Genomic DNA, 26,060 nt, shown 5'->3' with positions numbered 1-26,060 from the left:
ATAATTACTACTTTAATGAAACTTAGATGCACAGGTAACATACTTACAACAAGCCATGATTATGTGAAACTGGATTTGCATGCACAAACAGCAGATCCTATCACTGCTGTAGGCCACATCTCTGTATCACAAGCCCATTTCTGGTGTTTCCCACCATGATGTTGCTGGAATATTGCTAAAAGTGGCATAAAACTGAACTGACTGACTGACATCCTGCAAGGCAAATAACTCACAAATAAGAAACCATCTAATGATAACAAGCCTCCATGACTTTCTCGTATCCAAAGTTAAGAGTTTATAAACTAAGAAGTTAAAAAATCATGGTTTGATGAAAATATATAATTCACAAATGTAAAAATGTGAGACACGTATACCCTATATCAGGAATATGGAATGTGTGTTTAGCAATGTCACTGCAGAAATACTCAACTGAGGTACTCAAGAGATGTACTCTAGGTATAATACCTACATACAACCTCGAACAAATCTAGATGTCTAGATTGCACATGATCAGTAAAAACATTAGTATTAGTATATGTATTGTTAAACATTGACTTATTATATATCTCATTTATGTAGTTTGATATTGTTTGACACAGTTTTCTATATCAAACGTTTCTGCAATAAAATATATTGTATCTTGTACCTGTACTGGGATTTGAATTCCAGCTTTCAGCATGCTAGGCAAATATATAACACTTATGTAACACACTAAGCGTATTTTACAGAAGAATAATAAGAAATGCAATGTCAGGTTATGGTAGCATTTTATTCTGTATGTGACAAAATAGTTTCTATATAAGTCACACAAAAAACATGACTAATCATGTGAAAATCACGAAAAATCATGCACCAGGTTTCATAAGTGGTTTCAGCTAAGGAAGTGAGTAGTAAGATGAACTCTTGCTCTGGAATATTTTTAGAAATATTATTTCTGAAAAGGATGATTTAGGTCGACAGTAGTGAAATCAGGGAAGCCTAAGGTGACCAATATCATTAAAAAGCCATCACGCCACCCATGTCCCCTTCAACACAACCAGTATTCTCTTCATCAAAAACCTGTCATAGACTGATGACATTTTTTCCCTGCTTGGGGCAAACAATTCTGTTTTGACAAGCTGTCAACAGGCCATCTAATCCAGAGATATTCCCAGGGAATTTCATTTACGAGCAGAGATTACTTTTTAGTGAGATAGGCAACTTGGAGAAGATAACCACGTGGGGTAATAAAACTCCCCCAAAATGACCATAAGATATTAGGCTGACTTATGAGAGGCTAATTTCTCACCTTCAGAATGCCAATTACCTCATGATAAATGTGGTAATTGGTAGCTACTTTCCATGGCGGACTCAAACAACTTTGCAGACCTTTTTACCACCCAGTGTCAAGGGTCAAGACATATCTAGTGCGAGGTGCCCCAGGGTCATAAATAACATGACCCAAGGCGACCTGTAACTGGTTTGAAGTGTAAAACAGTGATTAGCCATGATGATAGGAAAGTAACCATAGCCTTGCAGCTATCAAAACAAAGGCTGTTTATCTGCCTCGATATTATACAGACATACCTCTTGCCTCTCTAGTGATAGGGGTACAGTGAAGAGCCCCATGTGTGTACATTGGCAGCTAACTGGGGCAGACATAGGGAGAGGCTGCAGTCTTGTGCAACATGTTGAGGGTGGGAGGAGAAAAATGGAGGCTATTTTATACACAACATTTACCAGGCTTCTCACATTATTTCGCTGATATTTTAAAGTAAATGTTCTGCTGATGCACTGACATAGTGCCACATTCTGTAGACGGATTAATGTTATCAAACATTTGCACATTTAGGAAATGTGGTCATGCTTAAGGGGCACATTTAACTAAGGCACTGCACAGATTTAAACCCTGTTTTCCTTATAATTTCTGTTCAAGGAAATGTTCAAACATTTTTTAAATTTGTGATAAATGCAGATATATCTTACTTTTTTTACAAATGATATTCCAGAAAAGACTCATGACAATTCATTTAGAGGATGTGATACGCCAGTAATAGCAGGGAAATCTAAGTTCATCATCTTGTCTTAAAAATGAGCTGGAGTTTCAATATATAAAACAAAAGTGCTCTGTTACTCCACAGGTATTCTAATTTTTTCTGTTTATTTTGTTGAACTTATACTTCAGTGAATTCAGTTCTCAAATATCTGTATTTTTTAAGTGTGTCATTGTATACTGACAAACAAATCCTCAAGATTTTTAGCTAAACATGAACATCAGTTTGCCGATAACTATCAGTCCAGTTTGTCCATGTAAATAGGTAACAGAAAAATGTAGAAGAAATGCTGGTTCATTGCCTATTACTGCTGGTACTGCAGGGATCCTCTTTACCGATTCAGACACCTACATTGTCTGTTCATATATTTAATGAAAGGAAGAACTGAATAACTTCTGAATTATTATTGCAGAAATTATGTATAAATATGAAAACTTGGAAACAATGGTATAGAGTGAAAGTGGCCAAACTTTGAGTGCATTTATTCATTAAGTGGCTTCCTATCTATACAGAAAATTTACTTGGGTCATATCCTCCAGATTACAGGGGGGGGGGCGGTGGAGTAGCCTTGTGGTTAAGTATTTGCTCATTAGGCAGAAGACCAGGTGTCAGTTCCCCACATGGATACAATATGTGAAGCCAGTTTATGGTGTTTCCCCAACATCATATTGCTGCAATATTGCCAAAAGCAGTGTAACATTAAACTCACTCACTCCAGATTACAGCCTTATTCTGTTTGTCTATATATTATAAGATGACAGTTATCCTCCCACCACTAGACCACTAAACTCAGTATAATACAGGACTTGGGAAGTTCTGAGTCAAAAATGAAAGAAACATTTTCTTGTTGTAAGAGGTGATTAAAGGTTTGCTGATTTGCTTGATGCATGTCACCGGAACAAACATTGTACTGAACAATGCTCATGATGTCTGATCACTGGTCTATCTGGTCCAGACTTGATTATTTACACACTGCCTTTGTAAAGCTGGAAAATTGCTAAATTCAGCATTAAAGTAAAAACAAAACAAAAAAAACCAAACCCCAAAAAGTACATTCAGACTCAGATACATATTATGGAAATCCTCTCACATAAGGTGTCACTTGTTAACTGCATAAATCCAACATAGACATCTACAGAACATGTAGTACCACATCATACAACACATCTACCGTTTCCCAGGAATAAACTCAGCCTGATCAGCTGTTGAGAGTTATCACATGATATAGACACCCTTGGCTGTTGATTTGTGAGACAGTCGACTCTTTAACCACTAACAACCCCCCATTGTTTGATAAGCCTAATTGACAAGCAATGTCTCCTAGGGTGAGGCCGTGACTGCCAGTGAAGGATCATAAACTATGTGAGATAAGCACATTAATCCAATTAGCAGCCTCAGATGAGATGTCTAGCACTGCCATACACAACAGGTGAAATGTACATGAAAATGTGTGAGAATTGAACACCTTCCTATCAACATTGATTGACAGGCTATCGATCACTATATGTCACAAGGTGTCATTATTTAAGGTGCTTACAAGGGTCATAAAATCATACGATCTGACAGGAAAAGTGCTGACATTGCAAAAAAACATGTTGTGCAAAGTTTACATAATCCAAATGAATATTTTGCAAAATCAAACATCAAGACTTTTTACCTTTTTTTTGACCTATTCAGCATAGAGATTTGCTCTTGTGTCATCATTACCGGTCCAGATCAAAATCAGGATAAAATATTAAGATGTCTGTGTAATGCCTAAAGTCATCCTACTAAAGACTGCCCCATTAAATTGTTTAGCTGAAAATGTGAGATGTGCTCAAGATACCATATAAATAAACACTGATCTAATGTTTTCCAGACTGCTGCATCTCTGAACAGCATTGAGAAAGTTCTGCTGACCAAGTAATGTGTCATACAGACCCCGAAACATATATATCCAAGAAAGTTCAGGTAAGTCTAGAATATGTGGCAAGATATCTGGATTTGCATGTTTTCAGGATGAAGAAAGTCTCTGAGCTCCTTTCTCATGTTATGTTATAATTGTTTGACTTGTTTGAGTGGCATCTTCAGAAGACAGATAGAACAAGTACATATGGATGACAACTTCTTTCATTCTAAAGCACATCAATACAGATTCTTGCATCATTTACAAGTATGTGAAGGAGTTGATACTTGGTATTGTCTCGCCTCTATAATGACTATGAGTGACTTGTTTGAGCGCCATTTTTAGAAGTTGGAAGTCAGACAGAACAAATATATATGATGACAACTCCTTTAATTTTAGAGCATGATGTTTTTTCACACTGGTTTCAAACTTGAAAAAGATACAATAACCTGTAGCAAAACATCTTGCTCTAGAATTAAAGAAGTTGTTATCCATATATACTTGTTCTATTTATGATTGTTTATTATGAACATTTTCTTTCTGTAAAATATGTTTATTTCAGAGACCAGATGTTAGTCTGCCTATGATAGTTTATCTTGACCTACAAGACTATAGGCAATGAGACCATAGTAATTACTTTCAAGAGTACTTACACAGATTATAATTGTCCTGTCAAGTAATGAAAGGTATAGTATGTGCACGGAAAAACGTACTGAAAAAAAGTAATAATTTGCCCAAGGAAAAGGTCCTCCTCCATCAAAAGTCATATTTTGAAAAAGGAATTTTTGACAAAAGAACAAAAAGTAATTTTTAGTTTTTCATAGCATTTATTGACTTTCATGTATTGTACATGTATATTTATTCAACAAATATAAAATAGACAGATCCTGCACACATTACAGGAGTTTTCAGCTTTATTCCTACAGCAGAATATTGTTAGATATTAATGTATTCTGTACTAAACTAAACTGTACTACTTAGCAAAGTAAGATTGGATAATTTTTTCAACAATGGGACCTCTATCTGACACAATGACCATTAACATGACATTCAGGATGTGATATATATTTCTTTCCCAAATCCACTTGATATACTGATGCACAGATTTGCATTATGGAATCCCTGCTACCAACAAACTTCAAAATACTGGCTGAAGAAACATTGAAACTATCAATCATGGAAGTGTGGCCTGACAATTACGTGTGACAGATATGATAAATTACAAGTTACAGTGTAAAATTATTCACTAGGTCATTTAAAGCAGTACTGTCTCCTGTATAACAACAGGGGGATAACATTTCAGGCAATGGTCACAGATAGGGTCAACACAAACTATTTTAAAAAACATCATACCTTTCACCAATCTATATGAGTATTCACTTAGATAATCCAAGGAAACACAGTTTTTATAAATAGTCCCCTTGGGATGACCTATCATAAAACTATCAAGTTACATCCTTGTTCGTAACAGGTTTTCAATAATATCAGGTTTGGATTTTACAAAAACAGAAAATACAACTGTGATTTGAAAACTTCAAAACCTCCCTGTTTGAGAATGGAGACGGTCTATCCCATAATAATCCCCTTTGATAGAAGCTACCACTCAAACCCTTTGGCTGTCTAGACAGTGAAAATACTTATAACTTTATGAAAACATTCAGTAATAGATTGCATCTAAACATTTTCAAAATTACTGGCATGTTTTTCGAACAAAAAAAAAAATAAAAAAAAAATATTATAAAGGTAAAAAGATCATTCTTTCAAGTGTGCACAATGTCTTCTTTCATTTGCTGGAGTTGATTCCCAATGTGAGATAAAGTTCCTTTCTAATCTGATAATTACCAAGAGTGACAGAGCATACATTTACTGTCAGGAATTCTAGTCAAAATCAATCCAGGATCCTATCACGACCTTCAAATCATGAGCATCCATTTCAAACCATACACTCTATTTCATGTCACTTCAAACAGGAACCTGTCATCCAAACTTGTCAATATCAGTTAAGGTTGAAATCAAGTGAAATATATGACAAAATCAATTGAATGTAATTAATGAAGAGCAGCGACAGGAAAAAGGCAAGGACGAGTGTAATAGTCAGTCACCCATCCTACACCCTATACCTAACATCAGCACTGGTGTTGTGTTACTTCAACCAAGGACATTCCTTTGAACCTCTGGTGGTCTACACTCCAACCTGCTATTAGTCGTCATTTAAACTTTCTATTCGCAATCGACAACTTCATTACTCAAGGGCAGAGGAGAAGTTATACCTTTAATCATAGGTGACGACAGTTAACTCCGAGGGCAGTTACACAAAAGATTGTATGCTCAGAGCATTCATTAGTGAAGCATTCCTAGATATGGATCTGGCTTTAAAGAAATCAATTTTAGTATGCAATTTCATTTAGTAATCATTTGTGTGTGAAATGTGACACATCACATGCAGCAAGTCGTGTAACAGATGATGGTCGTCTGTATTACAGCAAGTCAGTCAATATCTTGCTTAATGTTATGAAAATGTCACATCTGTTATATTACATGCAATAAAAGTGTTAACATTGCATTACCTAAAGCAGTACATACAAGAGCTAACATGGCCATGGTAGACACACAATGTCTGTAGTGAATCATGCTCTGTTGGTTAACACACACTAATAGTACTCTCTCTCTCACACACAATTCTTGTGACGATCATACGTATAGTAATATATGTCACACTACCCTTGTAATGTCTAACTTAAAAAACTACAAACCAACAAAATGTTATTTACTCTCTTCCCCCTCCCCTCCTCTCTCCAAACAGACACACACACACACACACACACTCAAATTTATTAATATTTCCAAACATTCTAAATTAGATTGACAATATGACAGAAATATGTACTCCATATCAGGAACTGATCATCGTGAAACACTTCAACAGCATCAAATGACTTCACGTGGAAGACCAACTTGACTCAAATGAATTTTGCCACAGACAGCTGATAGACAATAAAGGATATTACATCACACCATCATTTTCAGTGCTGGAAACTCGAGACAAATTTGTTTGTTATCAATGAAAGTTAATACAAAACAGCTGTTGAAAGCAATGAACCACAGTATGGAACAAGTGACCGTTTATTTGAGACTTTGTAAGTAAGATAACAATCCTCATGACACATGTAACACCAAGAAGCATGTGTTGTGACAGGACAAATGAGATAGTGAGATACTGCCAAAATTACACCTCAAACACACGCTCCTTAGACTCCATGTTTTCCTTTGGCAGATGTCATGTAAAAACCCATGAAGTCAAACACATATATTTTGCTTAAAACTCTGACAGCCATGACATAGCTTGTCTTTATTTATTTCCAATTACATTTAAGGGGATGTTGGTGTCTAATTTGAAAAATAATTCATACCAGATAAAAACAGTGATCATGATAATTTGTTTTCTAAAGTGGACAAATTAAACTTGTAAAACATGAACTTATAAGAATTTGAGCTACAAAAATATCAAACGAATGTTGGAGACCAGAAGAAGATGACACACATTGTTAACATTTGTGAACTCTGAGACCATCTTCTTTATCTTACCTTCATGTAAAATACTGTGGTTTCATTGGTCAATGACACATTAACAACTTTCCATTTCACCCTGACGGCAGGGTAAACCGCCAAACTCTCCACTGAGAAGCTGTATCACTAACAATTGTACAATGTCATAATATAATGCATGCAGTGCCCAGTTCTAAAACCAATCGATTATCTGTGTTTGAGTTCACTTTGAACGTAATTATTTCACCAACTTTCACTGCTTTATTGAAACGTTTTCATACATTTACACACTCAGCTTAAACATAACTAACAATTTTCATACTGTTTTAAGCTTGTCAGAGTATGTTTCAATGATTTCAAAAATCCAGTCGAGAGGCAGATGCCATTTTGTTTACATGGCATGTAAGTAGGTACCAATCTTCAAAATAAAATAATATGGTATTTTGTACATTTAACATGGCGGTCTGGTAAACATGTTGTATGCTTCGCACTCAGGTAATACAATTGGCTCTTTGTAGCAGTGTTATCACTCGCTTACCAGCTCCCAACTTATGTCACTACAATGCTGATGGAACTCTATAAAAATATTTCATTCACTCAATATTGTAAACTACGCATTAATGAATATGTATGTTTGTTCTTCGAGACTGATTGAAAACAATATTTTCACGCGAGAGAAGCACCTGATCTAAAATGCATTGTATAATATGAATAACAGGAAATCCTGGTAAAAACTGTGGGCTAACTGATTTGCACAAAGTTATGCATGTGTGTGCAGCATGTAGATCTGTATGTGCCTCATACACCCAGCTTTCTACCTCAGAGAGCAAAGGCCTAAATATGAGAATCATCAGGACCTACCTGTGAGAGCCATACTGTGGGTGGCGCCACCAGCTACCTGGATGACATGGTGACCTTCAAGAACTCTCTCTGGTTTTAGAACATCATGGCGCCAATGTCCGCAGGCACGGCTGTATCCCCACATGTAGACACTACCATCCCCTACAAACAGAGCACAATGCATCAGTGAGAGTGAATTTAGTTTTAGTAATATTCCAACAATGTCAGAATTGGGGATGTCAGAAATGGGCTTCACAAATCGTGCTCCTATGGAGAATCGAAACCGGGTTTCTGGCATGAAGAGTGAACACTTTAACCATTAAGCTACCCCAGCTGAACAACACACTGCCCACAGAACATGTATTCAATACCAACCTGTAACACCATTTTGAAAAGCAACATGGTAAATGCCAGGTAAAGCAAACATAGGTCACCTGAATGCAAAAATAGAATTGTACATCATTACATATTTTGTACCAGGAGTGAGTTTTATATATTTATATATATTTTATACTACTTCTAGCACCCATGAAGGTCCTGTGGTAGAATAGGTCCTCAGCAAATCATGCTTGCCATAAAAGGCGACTATGCTTGTCATAAGAAGTGACTTATGAGATTCGGATGGTCAGGCTCGCTGACTTGGTCGACACATGTTGTCAGTTCCCTATTGCGCAGATTGATGCTCATGTTGTTGATCACTGGATCCAGACTCGATTATTTACAGACCTCAGCTATATAGCTGGGATACAGCTGAGTGCGGCATAAAACTAAACTCACTCACTCACTGCTACCTTTAGCAATGCTCCAGCAATATCATGGAACACCAGACATGGACTTCACACATGGTATCCAATTGTGGGTTATCTTCTGCATGAGAAGTGAAGTGAACCACTGGGCCACCTAACCACCATCTTGTACATGGAATCAAATGAAATTGTACATAGTATTCTGTCATATGTGATTCCTTTAGGTGTCCATTGATGAATGTATGTACCAAGTAAGAAAAACACATGTTCACATGATAAAATCACATGCTCAGTCTATTTTGATAATTTGTATATTTAAAATATTTTGATATGTAAAGTTACGCCTAGGTATCACATAGTCATACCATACAAACAATATTGTGAGTGAGTGAGTGAGTGAGTGAGTGAGTGAGTGAGTGAGTTTTCCACCTTAACTATATTCCTGCAATATTGTGGCAGGTGACACTAGAAATGAGCTGCACACACTATGCTCATGTGGGGAATTGACCCAGGTCTTCGGCATGACAAGCCCCTACTAACAACAGATTTCATCTATTCCATCATACATTTGCAATTATACATTTTTGTTAAGAAGAGGAAACTAATTGCAATGGTTCAAGCTCTGTAATGTGGCTGATTGAGTACCTTCTGTGCTACCTTTTATCTCATTAATTCCTCTCCTTGAAAACACAACCAGGTGGATTGTTGCCTATGTTTTCAGTCACCATTTGGGTACAACAGGATTTCAGTCTGTTCGCCAAATCTATGAAGTTTCCATTATTACCATGGAGAATGGACAGTAGACTAGCATGTCGAGGTTTAATCATGGTATGGCAACCATTCTTATGTCCAACAGTTTGTTCACACATGGATGTACTAATTTACTGCCACTAATACAGTAACTACTCACTACCTGGATAGTGACTTCCAGTCATCTAATCATTTCGCATACTACCCTGATCACTACTGCAAGTTATCAAATCCTTGCTCATACTGTCTTGACCACAACTATAAGTTATCCAGTCATCATTGTTACTACCCTGATAAATACTACCATTTATTCAATTACTGCTCTATCTGAGATTATCCAACCATTGCTGATGCTGAAGAGATGATTACTGACAGTTTTACAGTCATTGTTCTTAAAATACTGACCATAACTATCCAATCACAGATGTTACTATCCTGCCGAATACTGCTAGTAGCCCAACCACTAAGATTTTATGACTGAAGGAGCCATTAAAGCCATCTGCATGAACTAAATCATACCATGACACAGATCTTGTTGGAATGTAATCAGTACAAAAAGTTTTGAAAATGCATATTTTCTGCAAAGCCATCCTAATGTAAGGTAAACACACAAGGCCACAGACATCAAACAGTGCTCAATCTCATGCTCCTACCAACAAAAACTAATATTTATACAGGTAAGCATTTCCCCTCTCAAAATGTGAACACATAATCTCTTATGATATAGCATATGATCTGAGGTCACCATCTTAACAAATGTATTCGGTGGGTATCATTTCATGCTAACCTTCACGACTGAATTTCTAAGGAACAAGATGCTTGACACAGGTGTTATCAAATTTCAGCTGACCTGATGCAAGTCTTTTCTCTGGAATATCAACTTGTGATATCGGCAATTGTGCCTCGAATAAACAAAGGGTGTGCTGAGGGACACCCCTTCATAGCTTCACATTCTTTAACAGACAGGGGTTCTATTTGGGAGGAGTGTCTGTGACAATACAAAGCCTATTGAATGGGACAGTGTCAATAGCGTAACTCAACACCAGATTATAATCACAAACCTACAAACACTCATATTGTGAATGACATCAGAGTAGATGGTCCATCTCTAAGCTTCATTATGTGACTAGCACCACTGTGGGGAGTTTGTTATTATATCCCAACTTCCTCTCCTGCATATCAATGTAAGAAACTGGAAGTTATTTCTTTTACATGCATTGAGTTAATTAATATTCATGAATTGCTACATATTTATGTGACATCAATATTAAGATATTATACAGTGGATGATTACATTGTGTCATAAAACAAGTGACTGGCATTTTTTTCAGTATGTAAAATTAACAGAAAACATTACTTATTTCTCAAATTGAAAACATTTCCTACAAATGTATCAGACCCATCCTTTTGCTTAATATTTAAGGTTTCTATAAAATTCATGCTTGATGATTTTCCAACATCATTTTTTAGCAAATACAAATAATGCATAAATTAATTAGTGTTTTTAATACACATGGTTGATAGAAAAAGACGATAAACCAAACATGTATTCATGAGACAAAATACTTTCCAATGGTGTGTCAACCATGTGGTTAACACATTTTCAAACTGAGCCTATTTCATAAACACATCAAGACTATCACCATAATACCAAACAAAGCAAATTGCTTAACTTCAAACAAATCAGCAATGAAGAGCAATTTCTCCACACCTCTCAAGGGAAGTCTCACAGAGAGTGAAATATTCACCGTGGAAATTTGAAAGGAAAAAGGTTTATAAACATCATTAGAGTAATCCCCTATCATATCTCCATGTCAACAGGATAATCATTAAAACAAACAGACCAGGTCATGCTATGAACATGGGAAATGATACATTTCACATAGTCTGTGAAAGTGCCCCTGAAACTGACAGGTTCAAGGGGCTGGCAATCAGCTGATTGAGGGTCAACCAGAAAGGTAACCAAAATACAGACACCGGAAGAAATTTTCTCACAGAATCCCTCCCCTTTGGCTTGAATGCTCTGGAGACAAAAGTGTATCCGGTTTCAATCTAGACAGGAAAGCATTTGGAAACCTTAGGGGTTTGCCACAACATAAACAGTTCCTGAAAGAAAACATCTCCTTGCTACATTTGTCAAACTACGGGTCTCTCTCCCTGGGAAGTTCAACTTTTGTTTCTCTTTATTTATTCAGCTTGCTAATTAGTCTAAAACTGCCTCAACTGAAATAAATATTTGGAGATCATGACAAGATATTTTTATTTAATTGACATATTTTTGTAAAGAATATGTAGAACATGTCAACATTTTTTCACAAGGGTTTAATTCTTAAAATCTATGTTTCTTGCTTTCAAACAAGAGTTCAAGGGTTAACTAGTTGCGTGTATATTAAACACATAGAAACAAATGATGGATTAGTTGTATTTTAAATTGAGACATACTTTCAAGACCTGGAAGAAGTATATATTACTCTAAACTTACATGTTTAAATCAGATGAATTTTATAAAGAACACACAGAGGGTAAGTAGACATCTGGTACAACACTTGAGTGAGTTTGCTGAGTATTTGATTTATATGACAGCAATAATAGGAAAGAAGAGACATACAAGTCATTCAATGTTTAACTTACTGGTAAAACCAAGGGCAAGGTTCTCACAGATCCTGGCCTGGGTCTAATCAGGAATCCATATTCATGACCAAGACACCATCAAGGTGTAAGGGGGACACTTGAATTCTAATGAATTAATATTCTTTTCAAGGTTAAAGAACTGTATCAACTAAGAATTTAAAAAAAATAATTCATTAATCTTATAATATTGTCCTCCACTATTTCAGTTTCCATCAATTTCTAAACCAGAACTGTGTACAAGAAGAATCACGGCATAAATTGTTTTACATTAATGTTTGTACATTAAAACTTTTAAAAATGTTTTAGTGCACAAAATACATGAAATGATGATTTCCATGGTCTGCACATGTAAATTAACCTTCTTTGATCTTTTCCCCTATGGCAGAATCTTGGAGACAGCATGATACTGTGAAGACATTAAAATAAATTGTGTTCAGACTTGTTTTGTTTAACTCCTCATCACAACATTGTTCACTGCCCCATTCCTATTACAGCTCCATGGTCATTTATATCACATGTGCTAAGTGACATGCATACAAAATGGAAAACCCTCTCATAAAATGCACCATAAAATTTCAAAACTTAACTGTTGAATATTGAGATTTTTCTTAAGCCCTCAAGAATAAATCACACAATCAAGAGGCCAACAAATTCTGTTAACATCCTTGGATACATTTTCTGAAAAGAACTGGAAAAAGAAAGTCACCATGGCTCATCCCATTGACAAAATCCAATCAACAACAAGTAGCCATTCTTCCTGCCATTGTCATCAGTTCCCTCTGAACCATTGAAATGTACCTCTATTTGGACAGTTCCCTCCCCCAATACACCCATTCCTCACCATCACAACTCTCTCTCATTAACAACTGGTATCAGTGCTCAGAGAAGGCAATTTACCACTGGATGCCATTATTTCATCATTGTCTCTTTTTGAATGAGACTTAAAGATATTTACACTTCTTGTTATCCCTTGAAGGTCTCTCCGTGGGAACCAGTTGCATGCTGGGAGCCTGGGAGTCTGACCTGATGCTTCAAAGGTCATGGGTGATGTAATGCACAACTTAAGGTCAAGGGGGTCAAGGGTTGGGTCTTCTTGTCCTTGTGACAGCCTCAAATTAAATTGAAAATGTGGGTGAAATTTCACCTGCAGCCTCCTGGCGTAATAATTATCCTCAGTTCAGGGACAGGGTTAACTGCTTGTTTTCATTCAATCCAATGATATGCTCAGGATCAGGACAGGGAAATGAACTAGGTGTTGACTGTCCCTAGGAGAATGAATATTATGCCCCTGAAACATTCCTCCTGTTGCCTTTAGATAAGATCTCCCCTGCTAAATAGGGGTTGGAAGGAAGCTACAAGGACTCAGATAATAAGAGATCTATCTGTGGTATTATTTTAATGATGTTCCTGGCATCAGTATTCATTCAGGTCACCATGACCTATCACAATGAAGCGGCTCCTTTAAGACTTTTATCTATGATCTCCAGTGGATGAGATAAGATGATCTCTTTTGTAAAGATGTGATAACAGCTCTTCCAAACTCTCTTATTGAAAAGTCCACCTTTTAACTGAGATTCCGATTTCATCACCGACTGATCCCTGCTAACACCAAACATGTCAACACCCATTAAACTCAATCTTACGGATATGGGTAGAAGGTAACCATTGTTGCACTGGAAGTTTAAAAGGATATGACATGAAGCAGAAATGGAACAGTTGTGACTTGCTACTGATGAAAAATATTTTACAACAGAATTTTTAAAAATATTTTTCTTTTAAATGTCCATAAAGGCTAAACATCAACACATTTAAATATTTTCCCAAAACAACTTCTTTAAGTAATTTTCTCAAAACCAATATGACACTTCACAGCATATGACAAATAAGCTATTATTCATACCATATCTTTCTTACTATTCATTATCTTCTGTAATGCCATTTAAACTGATCAGTCATGTATTTTATCCAACGGAGTTGAAAATGAATCAATTTCTCCATATCTGTTACCTTATGTCTTATGTCAGATTTACGTCTACATTTTCATCTGTTATTTCATTTATGTATACTATCATTATTATTTCCTTGCTAAAATTGTTTTTAAACAGAATATTAATTTGGCAAATTTGTCTTTCCAGTTACCAGACTAAATAATATAAAAGTGATTTGCTTCACTTACAAAACGAGAGTTGAGATTGTGACTTGTGTAAAAAAAAAGTCCCACCTATTGTGACAAGGCAGTAAGAGCCACAATGTTGTTTAGCATCATTGACTGTGAGGGAGTTAGGGTTGACTTCCACTGGAGGCTTGACAAAGGAGATTCCCATTTCACACATCTTAAGCAATTTACTTTCACTCCTGATCATGAATAAGTAATGTCTGGGATTTGTATGACAATTAGCTGTTCATAGCAACCTATCCCAGCTGGTATGGTGTTTGTAGATTATTCTACAGGTAGCCTTGAAAGTATCTCAAATACTTGTTGATGATATTTAACAATTATTGCACTCTTGACATTACTTGTGGGTATGGATGTGGTTATGCCTGTTGCCACCGGATGGGAGGGTAATGTTGCTAAACATGGTCTCAGTGGTTTTGTGTGAATGAGAAGTAGGTACATATTCTGTTTTTATGGAAGGGTGGTGTGCTAGCCTTGTGGTTAAAGCTTTGACCTGAAGACTCATTAGCGAGTGAGTGATGGAGTATGGGGTACATGAGATTGGTGTATGGGGTACATTGAGACTGGACGGTGGGATACATGAGGTTGGTGTATGAGTACATGTGACTGGAGGGTAGGGTAAATGAGATTGGAGTATGGGGTACATGAGTTTGTAGGGTGGGGTAGATGAGATTGGTGTATGGGGTACATGAGACTGGAGGGTGGGGTACATGAGATTGGAGTATGGAGTGCATGGGTTTGGAGGGTGGAGTACATGAGATTGGAGGGTGGGGTTCATGAGATTGGTGTACGGGGTACACAAGGCTGGAGGGTGGGGTACATTGAGATTGGTGTATGGGGTACATGAGACTGGAAGGTGGGATGCATGAGACTGGAGTTATGGTGTACATGAGATTGGACGCTGGGGTACATCAGATTGGAGTATAGGGCACATGAGTTTGGAGGGTGGGGTAGATGAGATTAGAGTATGGGGTAAATGAGACTGGAGTAGTAGGTACATGAGACTGGAGGGTGGGGTACATGAGCCTCGAGGGTGGAGTGGAGTTGAAACCAATAACTTGTGGTATGGAGTAATTGCAGTTTTAATACGCACATTCTGGTTTTCTTGAGTCCAGTCAGAATGAAAACTCATTCCAGTTCACTTGGAAGCAGCTCAAACTAAACATTCATGCCATGAAGAGATTGGAGTATGGAGTACATACTCTTAAATAGATGTTTATTGCATTGTTCAGAAAGAAATGTTCAGAGTGAAGTGTTCAAGGTAAAGTACTGAGGATGAATTGTTCAGGATGAAGTATTCAGAGTGAAGAGTTCAGGATGAAGTGTTCAGAAGGAAGCGTTCAGGATGACATGTTCTGGGTTAGGTGTTGAAGGTAAAGCGTTCAGGGGAATGTTAGAATGAAGTATTCGGTGTGAAGTGTTTAGGATGAAGTGTTCAAGGTGAAGTGTTGAGGATTAAGTGTTTAGAATGAAATGTTCAGGTAGAAGTGTTCAGGATAAAGTGTGTGGCTTGCATCTGGATCCTATTGATCAATGCATGGAAAAAAAATATTTTGCACAGAAGTTCGCACTAGATGGAAAGGTTTGGATAAGGGTGCACCACTATTGTTTACCCACCCTGATAGTATAGTGGAAGTGATGGTAATGTGAAGGCCACATTAGGATAATGGAAGCTTTCTGCTGCCCTGTTCTATTGAAAAAATCGGACTTTGATATCCTATTGTGATAAAGATAGTTTGTGCAACAGCCGGCATATGTGAAGTATGCCACACAAAGCAGCCTTGTAAAGATCCTGGAGGAGAAAAAAAATGTATAAAAAAACTCCAATTCGAAACATAAAGCTCTCAGTTCTTTTCTATGTTTAAATTCAAACAATCATGTGTTACAAAAATGTTCCTTATCTCCCAAATTCCATTTTCAAACTCACTTTTTTCACTCATGTTTCACATTCAATTATTCAAATTATTCTAACATGTGGCATCTTGACTGAAAGCCAATGTAGTCCCCTATCATGACATGCTACTTATCTGAATCTATTCTAAAAATTAAAAAAAATATAAAATGTTAATTCAGACCTTTCACACAGATAAAGGGGTTATTAAACCATACAGAAGCTTGTGCAACAGCTGTATAGCAAAGGATCAGAGGACAGGTTAATCAGGACCAAGAGACACGATGAGGATCACTGATTTGGGATAGAAACCTGTCAGGATGTTCATGGAGAGCCTGGGGGGGACCAGGGATCTGGAGGAAAGGGCTTAACGACAGGTGAAGCTTGACAACAGGTGAGGGGAAAGATCATGCTCTGAGCAAAGATGACTTGGCCTTGGCGACCCACTTGCAGATGCTGCACAATGAGCAGGAATGAAAAGGATGCTAGGACAGGCTGACACCTTAATGCACAGGTGGTGATTAAAGACTTGTGGAAATGCAGGCACACTGGCAATTCTAGAAATAATTGTTTGAAGAGAATACTTTTAATTTGTGAAATGAGATCTCCCACTCATCTTTAGGCCATCTTCTTCTTGGCATATCAAGAAATCAAAGTTAATGTTGACATGTTTTCTATTTGCCCTCATGGGTGACACCAGCTGAAACAATAAAGCTTACAATGTTCCAATGAGTGAGTGAGTGAGTGAGTGAGTGAGTGAGTGAGTGAGTGAGAGAAATCCCATTTAACTATTGTGGGTTTGTGCATTATGAAACATTTGTTACTATGTATGCCCGTTTGTTATATAACACACAACCAAATGTGAACATAACACCCAACCAAACATCAGATCCTTACTTTCAGAAATCAAATGTTTTGAAAATAGTGTCACAATCATATTTCATCTGCAGTTAGTGAAAAATGACTTCAATAATTATAGCATTTGCAAAACATCATGTCCACTGACATAGCAATACCCATGAATTATCATACAAGCACATATATGCATCAACCCAATATAATTTGGGATATAATCATAGGGAAAAAAGTTTTTATGTACTCAAAAACTCAAAACACATATGACAGCTTACGATAAATGCAAAATTCGACTAAGCAAAATTAAAAAAAATGAACACCCCTCCCCCACATTTATGTCATTATTCACGTATGGATGCTTTTCTGTCATCTGCTTGCCAAAATAATTTAAATTATCATTCAAAAATTCTAACAAGGTTGTAGAAGATATTTTCACAGGTATGTATGAAAAGATTTATTAGACTCCTGTTTCATACTTGAACAGAATATTTCTAAGCACTGTACATAAAATAACAAATAAATTCTACTCTTCAAAACATTACCTGAAAACCCACACACAAATGTGTAGGGAAAAATTATGCACATTAAGAAAGCAGTAAAAGAGATGAAATCAACATATTTATCGTTAAGGTTACCAGCAGAAGCTGGGCCTCTATAGCAGTGTCTTTTTCCAAAGAAAGATATTATACAACATGCTTCAGTGGTTGTGCATAAAGAAGCTTCACCTCAGTGCTTTTGAAGCCAAGATGCTATGTCACCTCTGTAAGACCATGGAGAAAATCTCAAGGTAGTTGAGGGATAATCACACATTGAACAAAAATCTCCAGCAAAGTGAACAACCCATGGCAACATCTACCCTCTAGTTTACCCTTGTAATGCAACATTCGCCTGACAAGAAAGATTACATATTCTGCAACACTTTACTGCATGTCTAACTTTTACATGTCTTTTCAACTTTGCCATCTCACACACAAAAACAAAAGTATGCAGACCACACAAAATACATGTACTGGCGTATTCTGCTTCAGGTTGGATTTCCTGGGTATATTTTGGGGAAATGAGTTAAAATAATGTCATAAAATCTGTGAGTGAGTGAGTTTTGTTTTACGCCGCACTCAGCAATATTACAGTATATGGCGGCGGTCTGTAAATAATCGAGTCTGGACCAGACAATCCAGTGATCAACAACATGAGCATCGATCTGCGCAATTGGGAACCGATGACACGCGTAAACCAAGTCAGCGAGCCTGACCACCCGATCCCGTTAGTCGCCTCTTACGACAAGCTGAGTCGCCTTTTATGGCAAGCATGGGTTGCTGAAGGCCTATTCTACCCCGGGACCTTCACGGGTACATAAAATCTGTGAGTAAGGTACAGGACCACACTGAAAAAAGTTCATATTTTAAAATTAATATTGGGAAAAGTCAGGCACATCAGCAAGTGTTGATGCCTAAGTATTTCCACTTCCATAAGAGGGTCTTAAAAACAGAATTGACAAGTTGCAGGCCTTTGTACGCAAGTACGGAATGAACCTCTGTAATATATCAGATAGAATCAGAGCAAATACCATCCAGAAAGTTATACAATATATATTTATTGCACATATACAAGGTATAGTTATTGCACATATACAAGATATGTTTATTGCACAAATGTTCCATGAAGAAACTGTGACATTCTATAAATTTCATGAACAACATATATAATAATCAGGACAATACATATGCTAACACAAATATTTATAAGGACCTAGGATTATCCAGATATCTTCTAGGTTGTTTGAAGTTGCATGAATGATTAACATATTCTTGTGAAAAGGAGGCTGAAGTTTCGCTGTGATTGTAAGGTTCAAAGTATATTACTTAAAAGGAAAGGGAATTAAACAATGAGTGCCTTACATCTGAATATTCATTACAAGATATGAAATAGTGTTTTTCATCCTCAAGTACTGAGCACTGATCGCCAAGATGGTCCTCCCAAGGTGTAGGTCTTGTTCTTCTACCCAGTTTAATTATTTGTCTGTGATCACTCAGACTTAGCGTGGTGAAGTGAATACAGTGGGGCTTTTTCAACTTGCAGTATTTTAGGTATGGTTGTAGTTTAATTTAAATCACAAAAATAATTATGTAATTTGGTAGTTATATTTCTTCATTAAAGTAGAAAAAATGACACTACACAAGTATTACGTACTTTGACAATAGAGATCTAGTAAGAAGGTCACAAGGTGGACTTTGATCACACACCATGACAATTGAGAAAGACAAAAACTGGCTCCATCAATATATACAATGTAACATTGTGCTATATATGCTGGAGTGAATACAATAGTCATACACACATTGGCTTCAAGTGATACACTAAATAACACTGGTTTCATAACTTGGTTGAAACATACAAGGCCTTATGTCAAATGACAAAACACCTTTCATTAATTTTTATGACATTCTTTTCTTTCACTCTCTTTAATCTTTGGCCAACTTCTGCAATCGTGACAGTAAATGGGTATGACCCTTTCAATACATCAGCTGATCCTTCACCTTGCCATCATTAAATCTACAGCCTTCATACTTAAAAATACAAAGGTCTCACACATTTCAGAAACATCAGATGGAGCTGTCCAAAAGAAGACATACACAGATTACATTACACCAAATCAGAATGTAGTTTAACAAGCACTTCTAGGACTATTCAGTGCAGGCTGAATCATCTGACAGCTGTGACTGGATGATTTTGTGTAAGTTTTTGAGTTTTTTTAAATGTACATCTATCCAGTGATTACTATGACTATGTTTTAAAATACTTTTCACATGATGACTTATACTAAATGTGATCACAGGTATTTTCAAGTGGTAGACTTTTTGTGTGGAACCGGAGTTTGTCGTATTTCACTTCCTGTATGCCCCAAAATGTAACAGGATTGAACAGGTCATACCTTGTATATTCATTTCTTAAGGCCAGATTATGCACACATGTACACGTAATAGCTGTTATAATTTTAGTTAATTTAAAAATTTAAATATAACTTTACTATAGAAGTCAGTGAGAAAACATTTGGTTTTGTATAATCTCAAAACAACTGATATTTTTCTTGAAAACAAAAAAAACTATCCACTGCCTGAATGGAGGCCTTAAGTATAGAAAAAAACATGCTTCCGAGGTTTTGGTACAGAATATAAAACCGGAGGGGGAGGGATTTCCCAACCCTGATGGTTTTACACTGTCTACCAAAACTGAGGAGAAGTGTTTTCTCTAACATATATATCGTCAATGATGGATAATTGCAATGTAGATGATCACATTTAATGAAGCTACATAACAATAACTGAAGCATATGTAAAAACAATTTAATGACAGTAACTACAAATAGATAATTCAAACCCACTACCTTTGTCACCTGGTGGCTGTGTGGTAGAGTGTCTACCTACAGCTCTGTGAATTGCAGTTCCAATCTTGCTAGGGAGATCATTTTCACTTTGAGCTTAATCTTGAACTATGTTCAATTGATTTGAAACACTCTTGTATCATTTGAATGTTGATTATTCTAGAAAGTAAAACCTGGGAAGAGGTCTTTCTAGTGAAAAGTAAAACCTGTTCCTGGAAAACAAGAACCTCAAATGTGGTTATTCTGGGAAAACAAGAGATGACCAAATATATATAGTGAGAAGCACACTTATATTATGTGTTCTAAATACCCACATATAAAGTAATATGCCTCAGGTTAATAAAAATAAACATACCATTCCTTTCAATGTTATCTTTAACAAAAAATGTAAGCATAAATAATATCACACAAAAGATCATTTCCCCAAAAGACTACCAATTTATATGGCATTATCCACATTTATTGAAAACATAAATTCAAACAATCTGATCCAAGTGTCAGAAACAATCTCATTAAAAATTCAGATGTTCCTCTTTGATTGAAAGAAAACACAAACCGAGGAAAACAATGGCAGCACCCTCCTACCTCCCTATGTCAGCAAGCACCTGTTTGAAGGGCAACTATTAGCCCTGAACAAGCCAAACTGAGGGACCTATGACATGCTGCTATGGCATGTGGTACCACAGTCATAAATATTACATTCAAATTCCCTTCCTTCAGTTGTTGAATAGATAGGGAGCTAACGTTTTCTGATGAGCATCTGTGCCACAGTTCAGCGATTCTCCTGATGCTTGGGGCAGTCTAGAGACCTATGTCAAGAAATGCTATACCCCTTCTGCAATATTAATTATTATTCTGACACAAGATGAGAACAAAGAGTTAATATTAACCTTGCCAAAATATTGGTTCACTGCACATGTTGAAGTTTGCCATCTTATAGAGACCTGTTGCCCATGTTAAAGATACGCATACATATTTCATGATGTATTTTTGGTTGTTTTTTAAAAAAAGACAGGGTGGTAAAGAAAACTTGTCCCCCAATTTCTTGCCTGGGTCAGTGTTTGGGGTAAATGCGTATTCATATATATGAGGAAATATTACACTCATCATTAATATTACATCCATATTTCAATACCCTGTTCAGATGACAGGCCTCTGCTGGGTAAGTTTGCGACTCAAGGCAAACTTGTTGTAAAGAGTTAAATACATCTGAATTATATATAATGATTATTTCAAAAATATATTTTTGAACTCAACTTGCCAACTGTTGACTTAAATTACTTAATAAATTATGGTACACATTTCAGATAGGTCAGAGATCTGTAACATTGTGCGATGTCTGGGAAAAAAGGCATTTCCATCATTGTCAAAAGTTGATTCAATTATTTCAAGCCAACTGACTGAAGCATTGACATTTAAGAGGTGTCTTCAGAGATCAGTATGAAGATCAAATTCCAATGTCATAGACTAATCTAAAAGCTCTGACAAACTGGGACATGCTGTAAAGTTGTATTTGATGCAGAAATCATGAAAAAAACCCAAATTTAAACAGACTTGATAACTTGTCAAATGAGATGTGAGATATCATGTCTTTGACATGCCTTGAAATCATGCCATCATCTAAATCTTTAAAAAATAGGCATTTTTACTGAGTTGACTCATTTCCCAATATTACCTCATAACCTTGTGGACAGAAGGAGTGAGACAGTGATAGTTATCTAATATTGCAGTCTTACGACTATGTCTCACTGTCAGCAACATTACAACTATGTCTCATAATACAGCAGCAACACTATAGCTATATCCCACATTACAGCTACATTACAGCTGTGTCTCACAAAGTCAGCAACATTACAGCTATGTCTCACAAAGTCAGCAACATCATGGCTTGGTCTCACAGTACAGTCAGCAACATTACAACTATATCTCACATTACAGTCAGCAACATTACAACTATATCTCACATTACAGTCAGCAACATTACAACTATATCTCACATTACAGTCAGCAACATTATAACTATATCTCACATTACAGTCAGCAACATTATAACTATATCTCACATTACAGTCAGCAACAGTACAGCTATATCTCACATGTAGTCAGCAACAGTACAGCTATATCTCACATGTAGTCAGCAATATTACAGCTGTATCTCACAAGTAGTCAGCAACATCATGGCTTTGCCTAACATTAGTCAGCAACATTACAGCTTTGTCTCACATTACAGTCAGCAACATAACACCTGTATCTCAGATGAAGTCAGCAACATTAAGGCTTTGTCTAACCTTACAGTCAGCAACATCATGGCTTTGAGACATAGCTGTAATGTTATTGATTGTAACAGGAGACAAATGTCATGTCTTCAGGTATGATCCTCAGTAAGAAATGTATTCATATGCAGAGAATAAATTTGCTGAAGTATGTACTTGGATGTTAGATTTAATTTAATATCTACATGGTGTCCTCCAGGATACATTCTGTCATCTACTGGACAGAGTGACAAGGTCATTCACCTGGTGACACACAGCTTATGAAACCAAGCCATAACACACTACAGTGCACGTACCACATTTCTACCTTTAAAAATCATAATAAATGTATTGTATCTTTGATTCATTTCATGAATTTGCACTAAGTTAGTTCCATCATCTGGGTCCACTTCTTGCCTGACAAATGTATATGTCTATGCTGATATATGAACTGTCAGCTAGGCTTACTTCTGCTTTGAACATCGTAAACCTCAGGAATAAGCTTGGATGCCTCATGCTAGAGAAGAGACTAGTCACACATTTTGAATACATGGTGTTAATTCTACCTGCCAAAGTGAGGGCACTGTACTTTGGCCCAGAACAAAAGGCTTACATGATTTTCAAGAAATGCACAACAAAAGCATAATACTCCAAACAACGACAAGCACATCCGATGGTCAAGTAAAAAAAAATAATGCAAGTGTCTCTTCAATGTTTTTGTTTCATATTTTCTGTCTACATTCCCCCCCACCCCCCACCCCCATTGTCTTGTTGATCATCTGACATACCAATACACAGCTTTATCAATGTTAACCCAGAAATACTGTATATGTAAAAAATTTCCTTCTACAATGATGAGAAATATCTGCTAAAGCAAAATAATGTCTGGACCATTTTAGACATTTTGTGATGGAGACCATTACTAGTTTGATTAAACACAAAATATGGTGCTGAGAAACTGAGAAACACTGTGAACCCAAATACATGAGCATGTTTGTTTGTCTGGTTGTTATTTGCATCACACTGATAAATATGCCAGGTGAGTGGCAGCAGTCTATGAATAATCAAGCCTGGACCATACAATCTATTGATCAACAGCATGAGCATCAATCTCTATGGAACTGGGATACGATGACGTGTGAACCTAGTCAGTACCACATTCCTTACCTCATGCATGCCTCTTATGATATGCATGGGTTCCTGAAGACCAGTTCTAACACAGATCTTCATGAGTCTGACCATGGACAAGATGGAACCATGTTCTTTGGAAAAACACACCTCTAAATTCTCATGCCTTTAACAACTCTGCCACCTGTGTCCCAACCCAAAAGAATGAGGTGAATATCTGATAATTCAGCACAAGAAACAATGACTGTTATAAATGGAATGGTTCTTTTCTAAACATTTTCAACCATGTTAACTTTTCCTTTCTCCAATGCCAATTACAAACTAGTTTCTCATTCACCATATGCAATGTTATTCTTATCAAGCGCAATTCATAAATATATTAAAAACTCCCCTGACAAGAAAATGGTTTGAACAGAATATTTTCTATCAAGATGGAAAACAAACTGTTCCCTGGGTACATAACCAGAAGGGAAACTTGATAGCCCTTATGTTAGGTATGAAAATAAATCTGATTTCTCAATTATTTCTTCTTTTATCAAAAACCTGCCATCATGGATACATTTGTGAAGAAATGAAAACAGTAACCTGATCTATTCATGCTCTAATTCATTTTTGCTCTGGATTGTGTGTTCCATCAAACACTGTTTGTCTTTATTTCATCATAGAGATCAAACAGAATAACGTTATTTCAGCCGTATCACTGAAGTTTGCTTAAATCTACCTTTACTGCCAGAAGTCTTACCCACTTATTCCAACATGCTATTCCTTGTGTAGTAAAAAGTTTACGCATAAATATTACCATTACACTGAGGTTAAAGGTATCCTGTTCTAAAATTTTGTAGTCTAGAGGTGAGAATATTCAGTTTTGAAAGTACAATGTATGTGATATTTTCGGCAGTCAGCTGCTATTTTTGCTGTCTATGCTATTAATCTAGCTTGTTTTGATCACTGGATTGACAGGTCCAGACCCACTTATTTGCAGACTGGAGTAATGGTGAGTATGACATTAAACAACAAACAACCCAAATAGTCAGAATGATAAGATGGTCCTGACAGACACACGGTCATCTTATGTGAGGTGATACTTAGTAGCCATGTCAATTCTCAATAACAGTTTAGTCCTTGTCAAAAAAGCTTATTGTAGTCTATCATTGACCTGCCTGTTGTCTATCAGTCGAACTGGATATACTGTATATTGATATCAAAAGGTATATCAATTTGTATGTGTTCCACATATCTCTGTAACCAAACACATTTTGCACAACTATGACACACAGAAATTGGTATCTTCTCTATATCTAGTTCTGTATCCCTGTCAATAATTTAGTGGTATATGTCAGGTATAGTAGAGCCATGGACACTGCCACTACCTCGACAAGCCCAACCAGATATACCACCTGTCTGTAGCATTTTATGACCACAGTGTGTAAACAGCTTCCATGTGTTGGAGAGGTCTGTGTGGTCGTCTTGCTCTTTGGGGTCACAGGCCCAACTGGCCACTTGACTCCTGACATTACAGCAGTGTATAAGGACTGCCCTATTGACATGATTGACCCCTAGGTATGTGTGAAGTCCACCTTATTGACCTACAAGCATGACTATGTCTGTTGTAGATTAGAGCTAATGGAATACCACATTTTCACTGGAAATGTATCAATCATACCTATCTTACAAGACAATTAGAGAAGTATTTTTGTACAATTACAACATTTACAGCTATGTTGTACATTTATATAAGTGTGTGTTGTATCATTATAGGTGTGTTATACAAATCTAGAGTGAGTGAGTTACGTTTTATGCCACACTCACCAATATTCCAGCCATATGTCTGTGGTTTGTAAATATTCAAGTCTGGACCAGACAATTCAGTGATCAACAGCATGAGCTAGAATGGTAGACTCATGAAGATCCAGGATGGAACAGGCTTCAGCAACCCATGCTTGCC

General features: G+C 36.6%; 1 protein-coding gene across 4 annotated transcripts in view; it reads right to left on the bottom strand.

The window, feature by feature from the left end:
- The window catches only part of LOC137276944 (uncharacterized), a 187,230-nt gene that overhangs the window by 79,296 nt on the left and 81,874 nt on the right, over window positions 1–26,060 (bottom strand). For all 4 annotated transcript variants that reach the window (XM_067808595.1, XM_067808596.1, XM_067808597.1 and 1 more), the window contains one exon: window positions 8,326–8,466. In XM_067808595.1, coding sequence (XP_067664696.1) covers window positions 8,326–8,466 — 141 coding nt within the window. The remainder of the gene's footprint in view (window positions 1–8,325; window positions 8,467–26,060) is intronic.

The sequence above is a fragment of the Haliotis asinina genome, chromosome 3, assembly GCF_037392515.1.
Source record: "Haliotis asinina isolate JCU_RB_2024 chromosome 3, JCU_Hal_asi_v2, whole genome shotgun sequence".
NCBI classification, from domain to species: domain Eukaryota; kingdom Metazoa; phylum Mollusca; class Gastropoda; order Lepetellida; family Haliotidae; genus Haliotis; species Haliotis asinina.
This window is presented reverse-complemented; position numbering and strand designations above follow the sequence as displayed.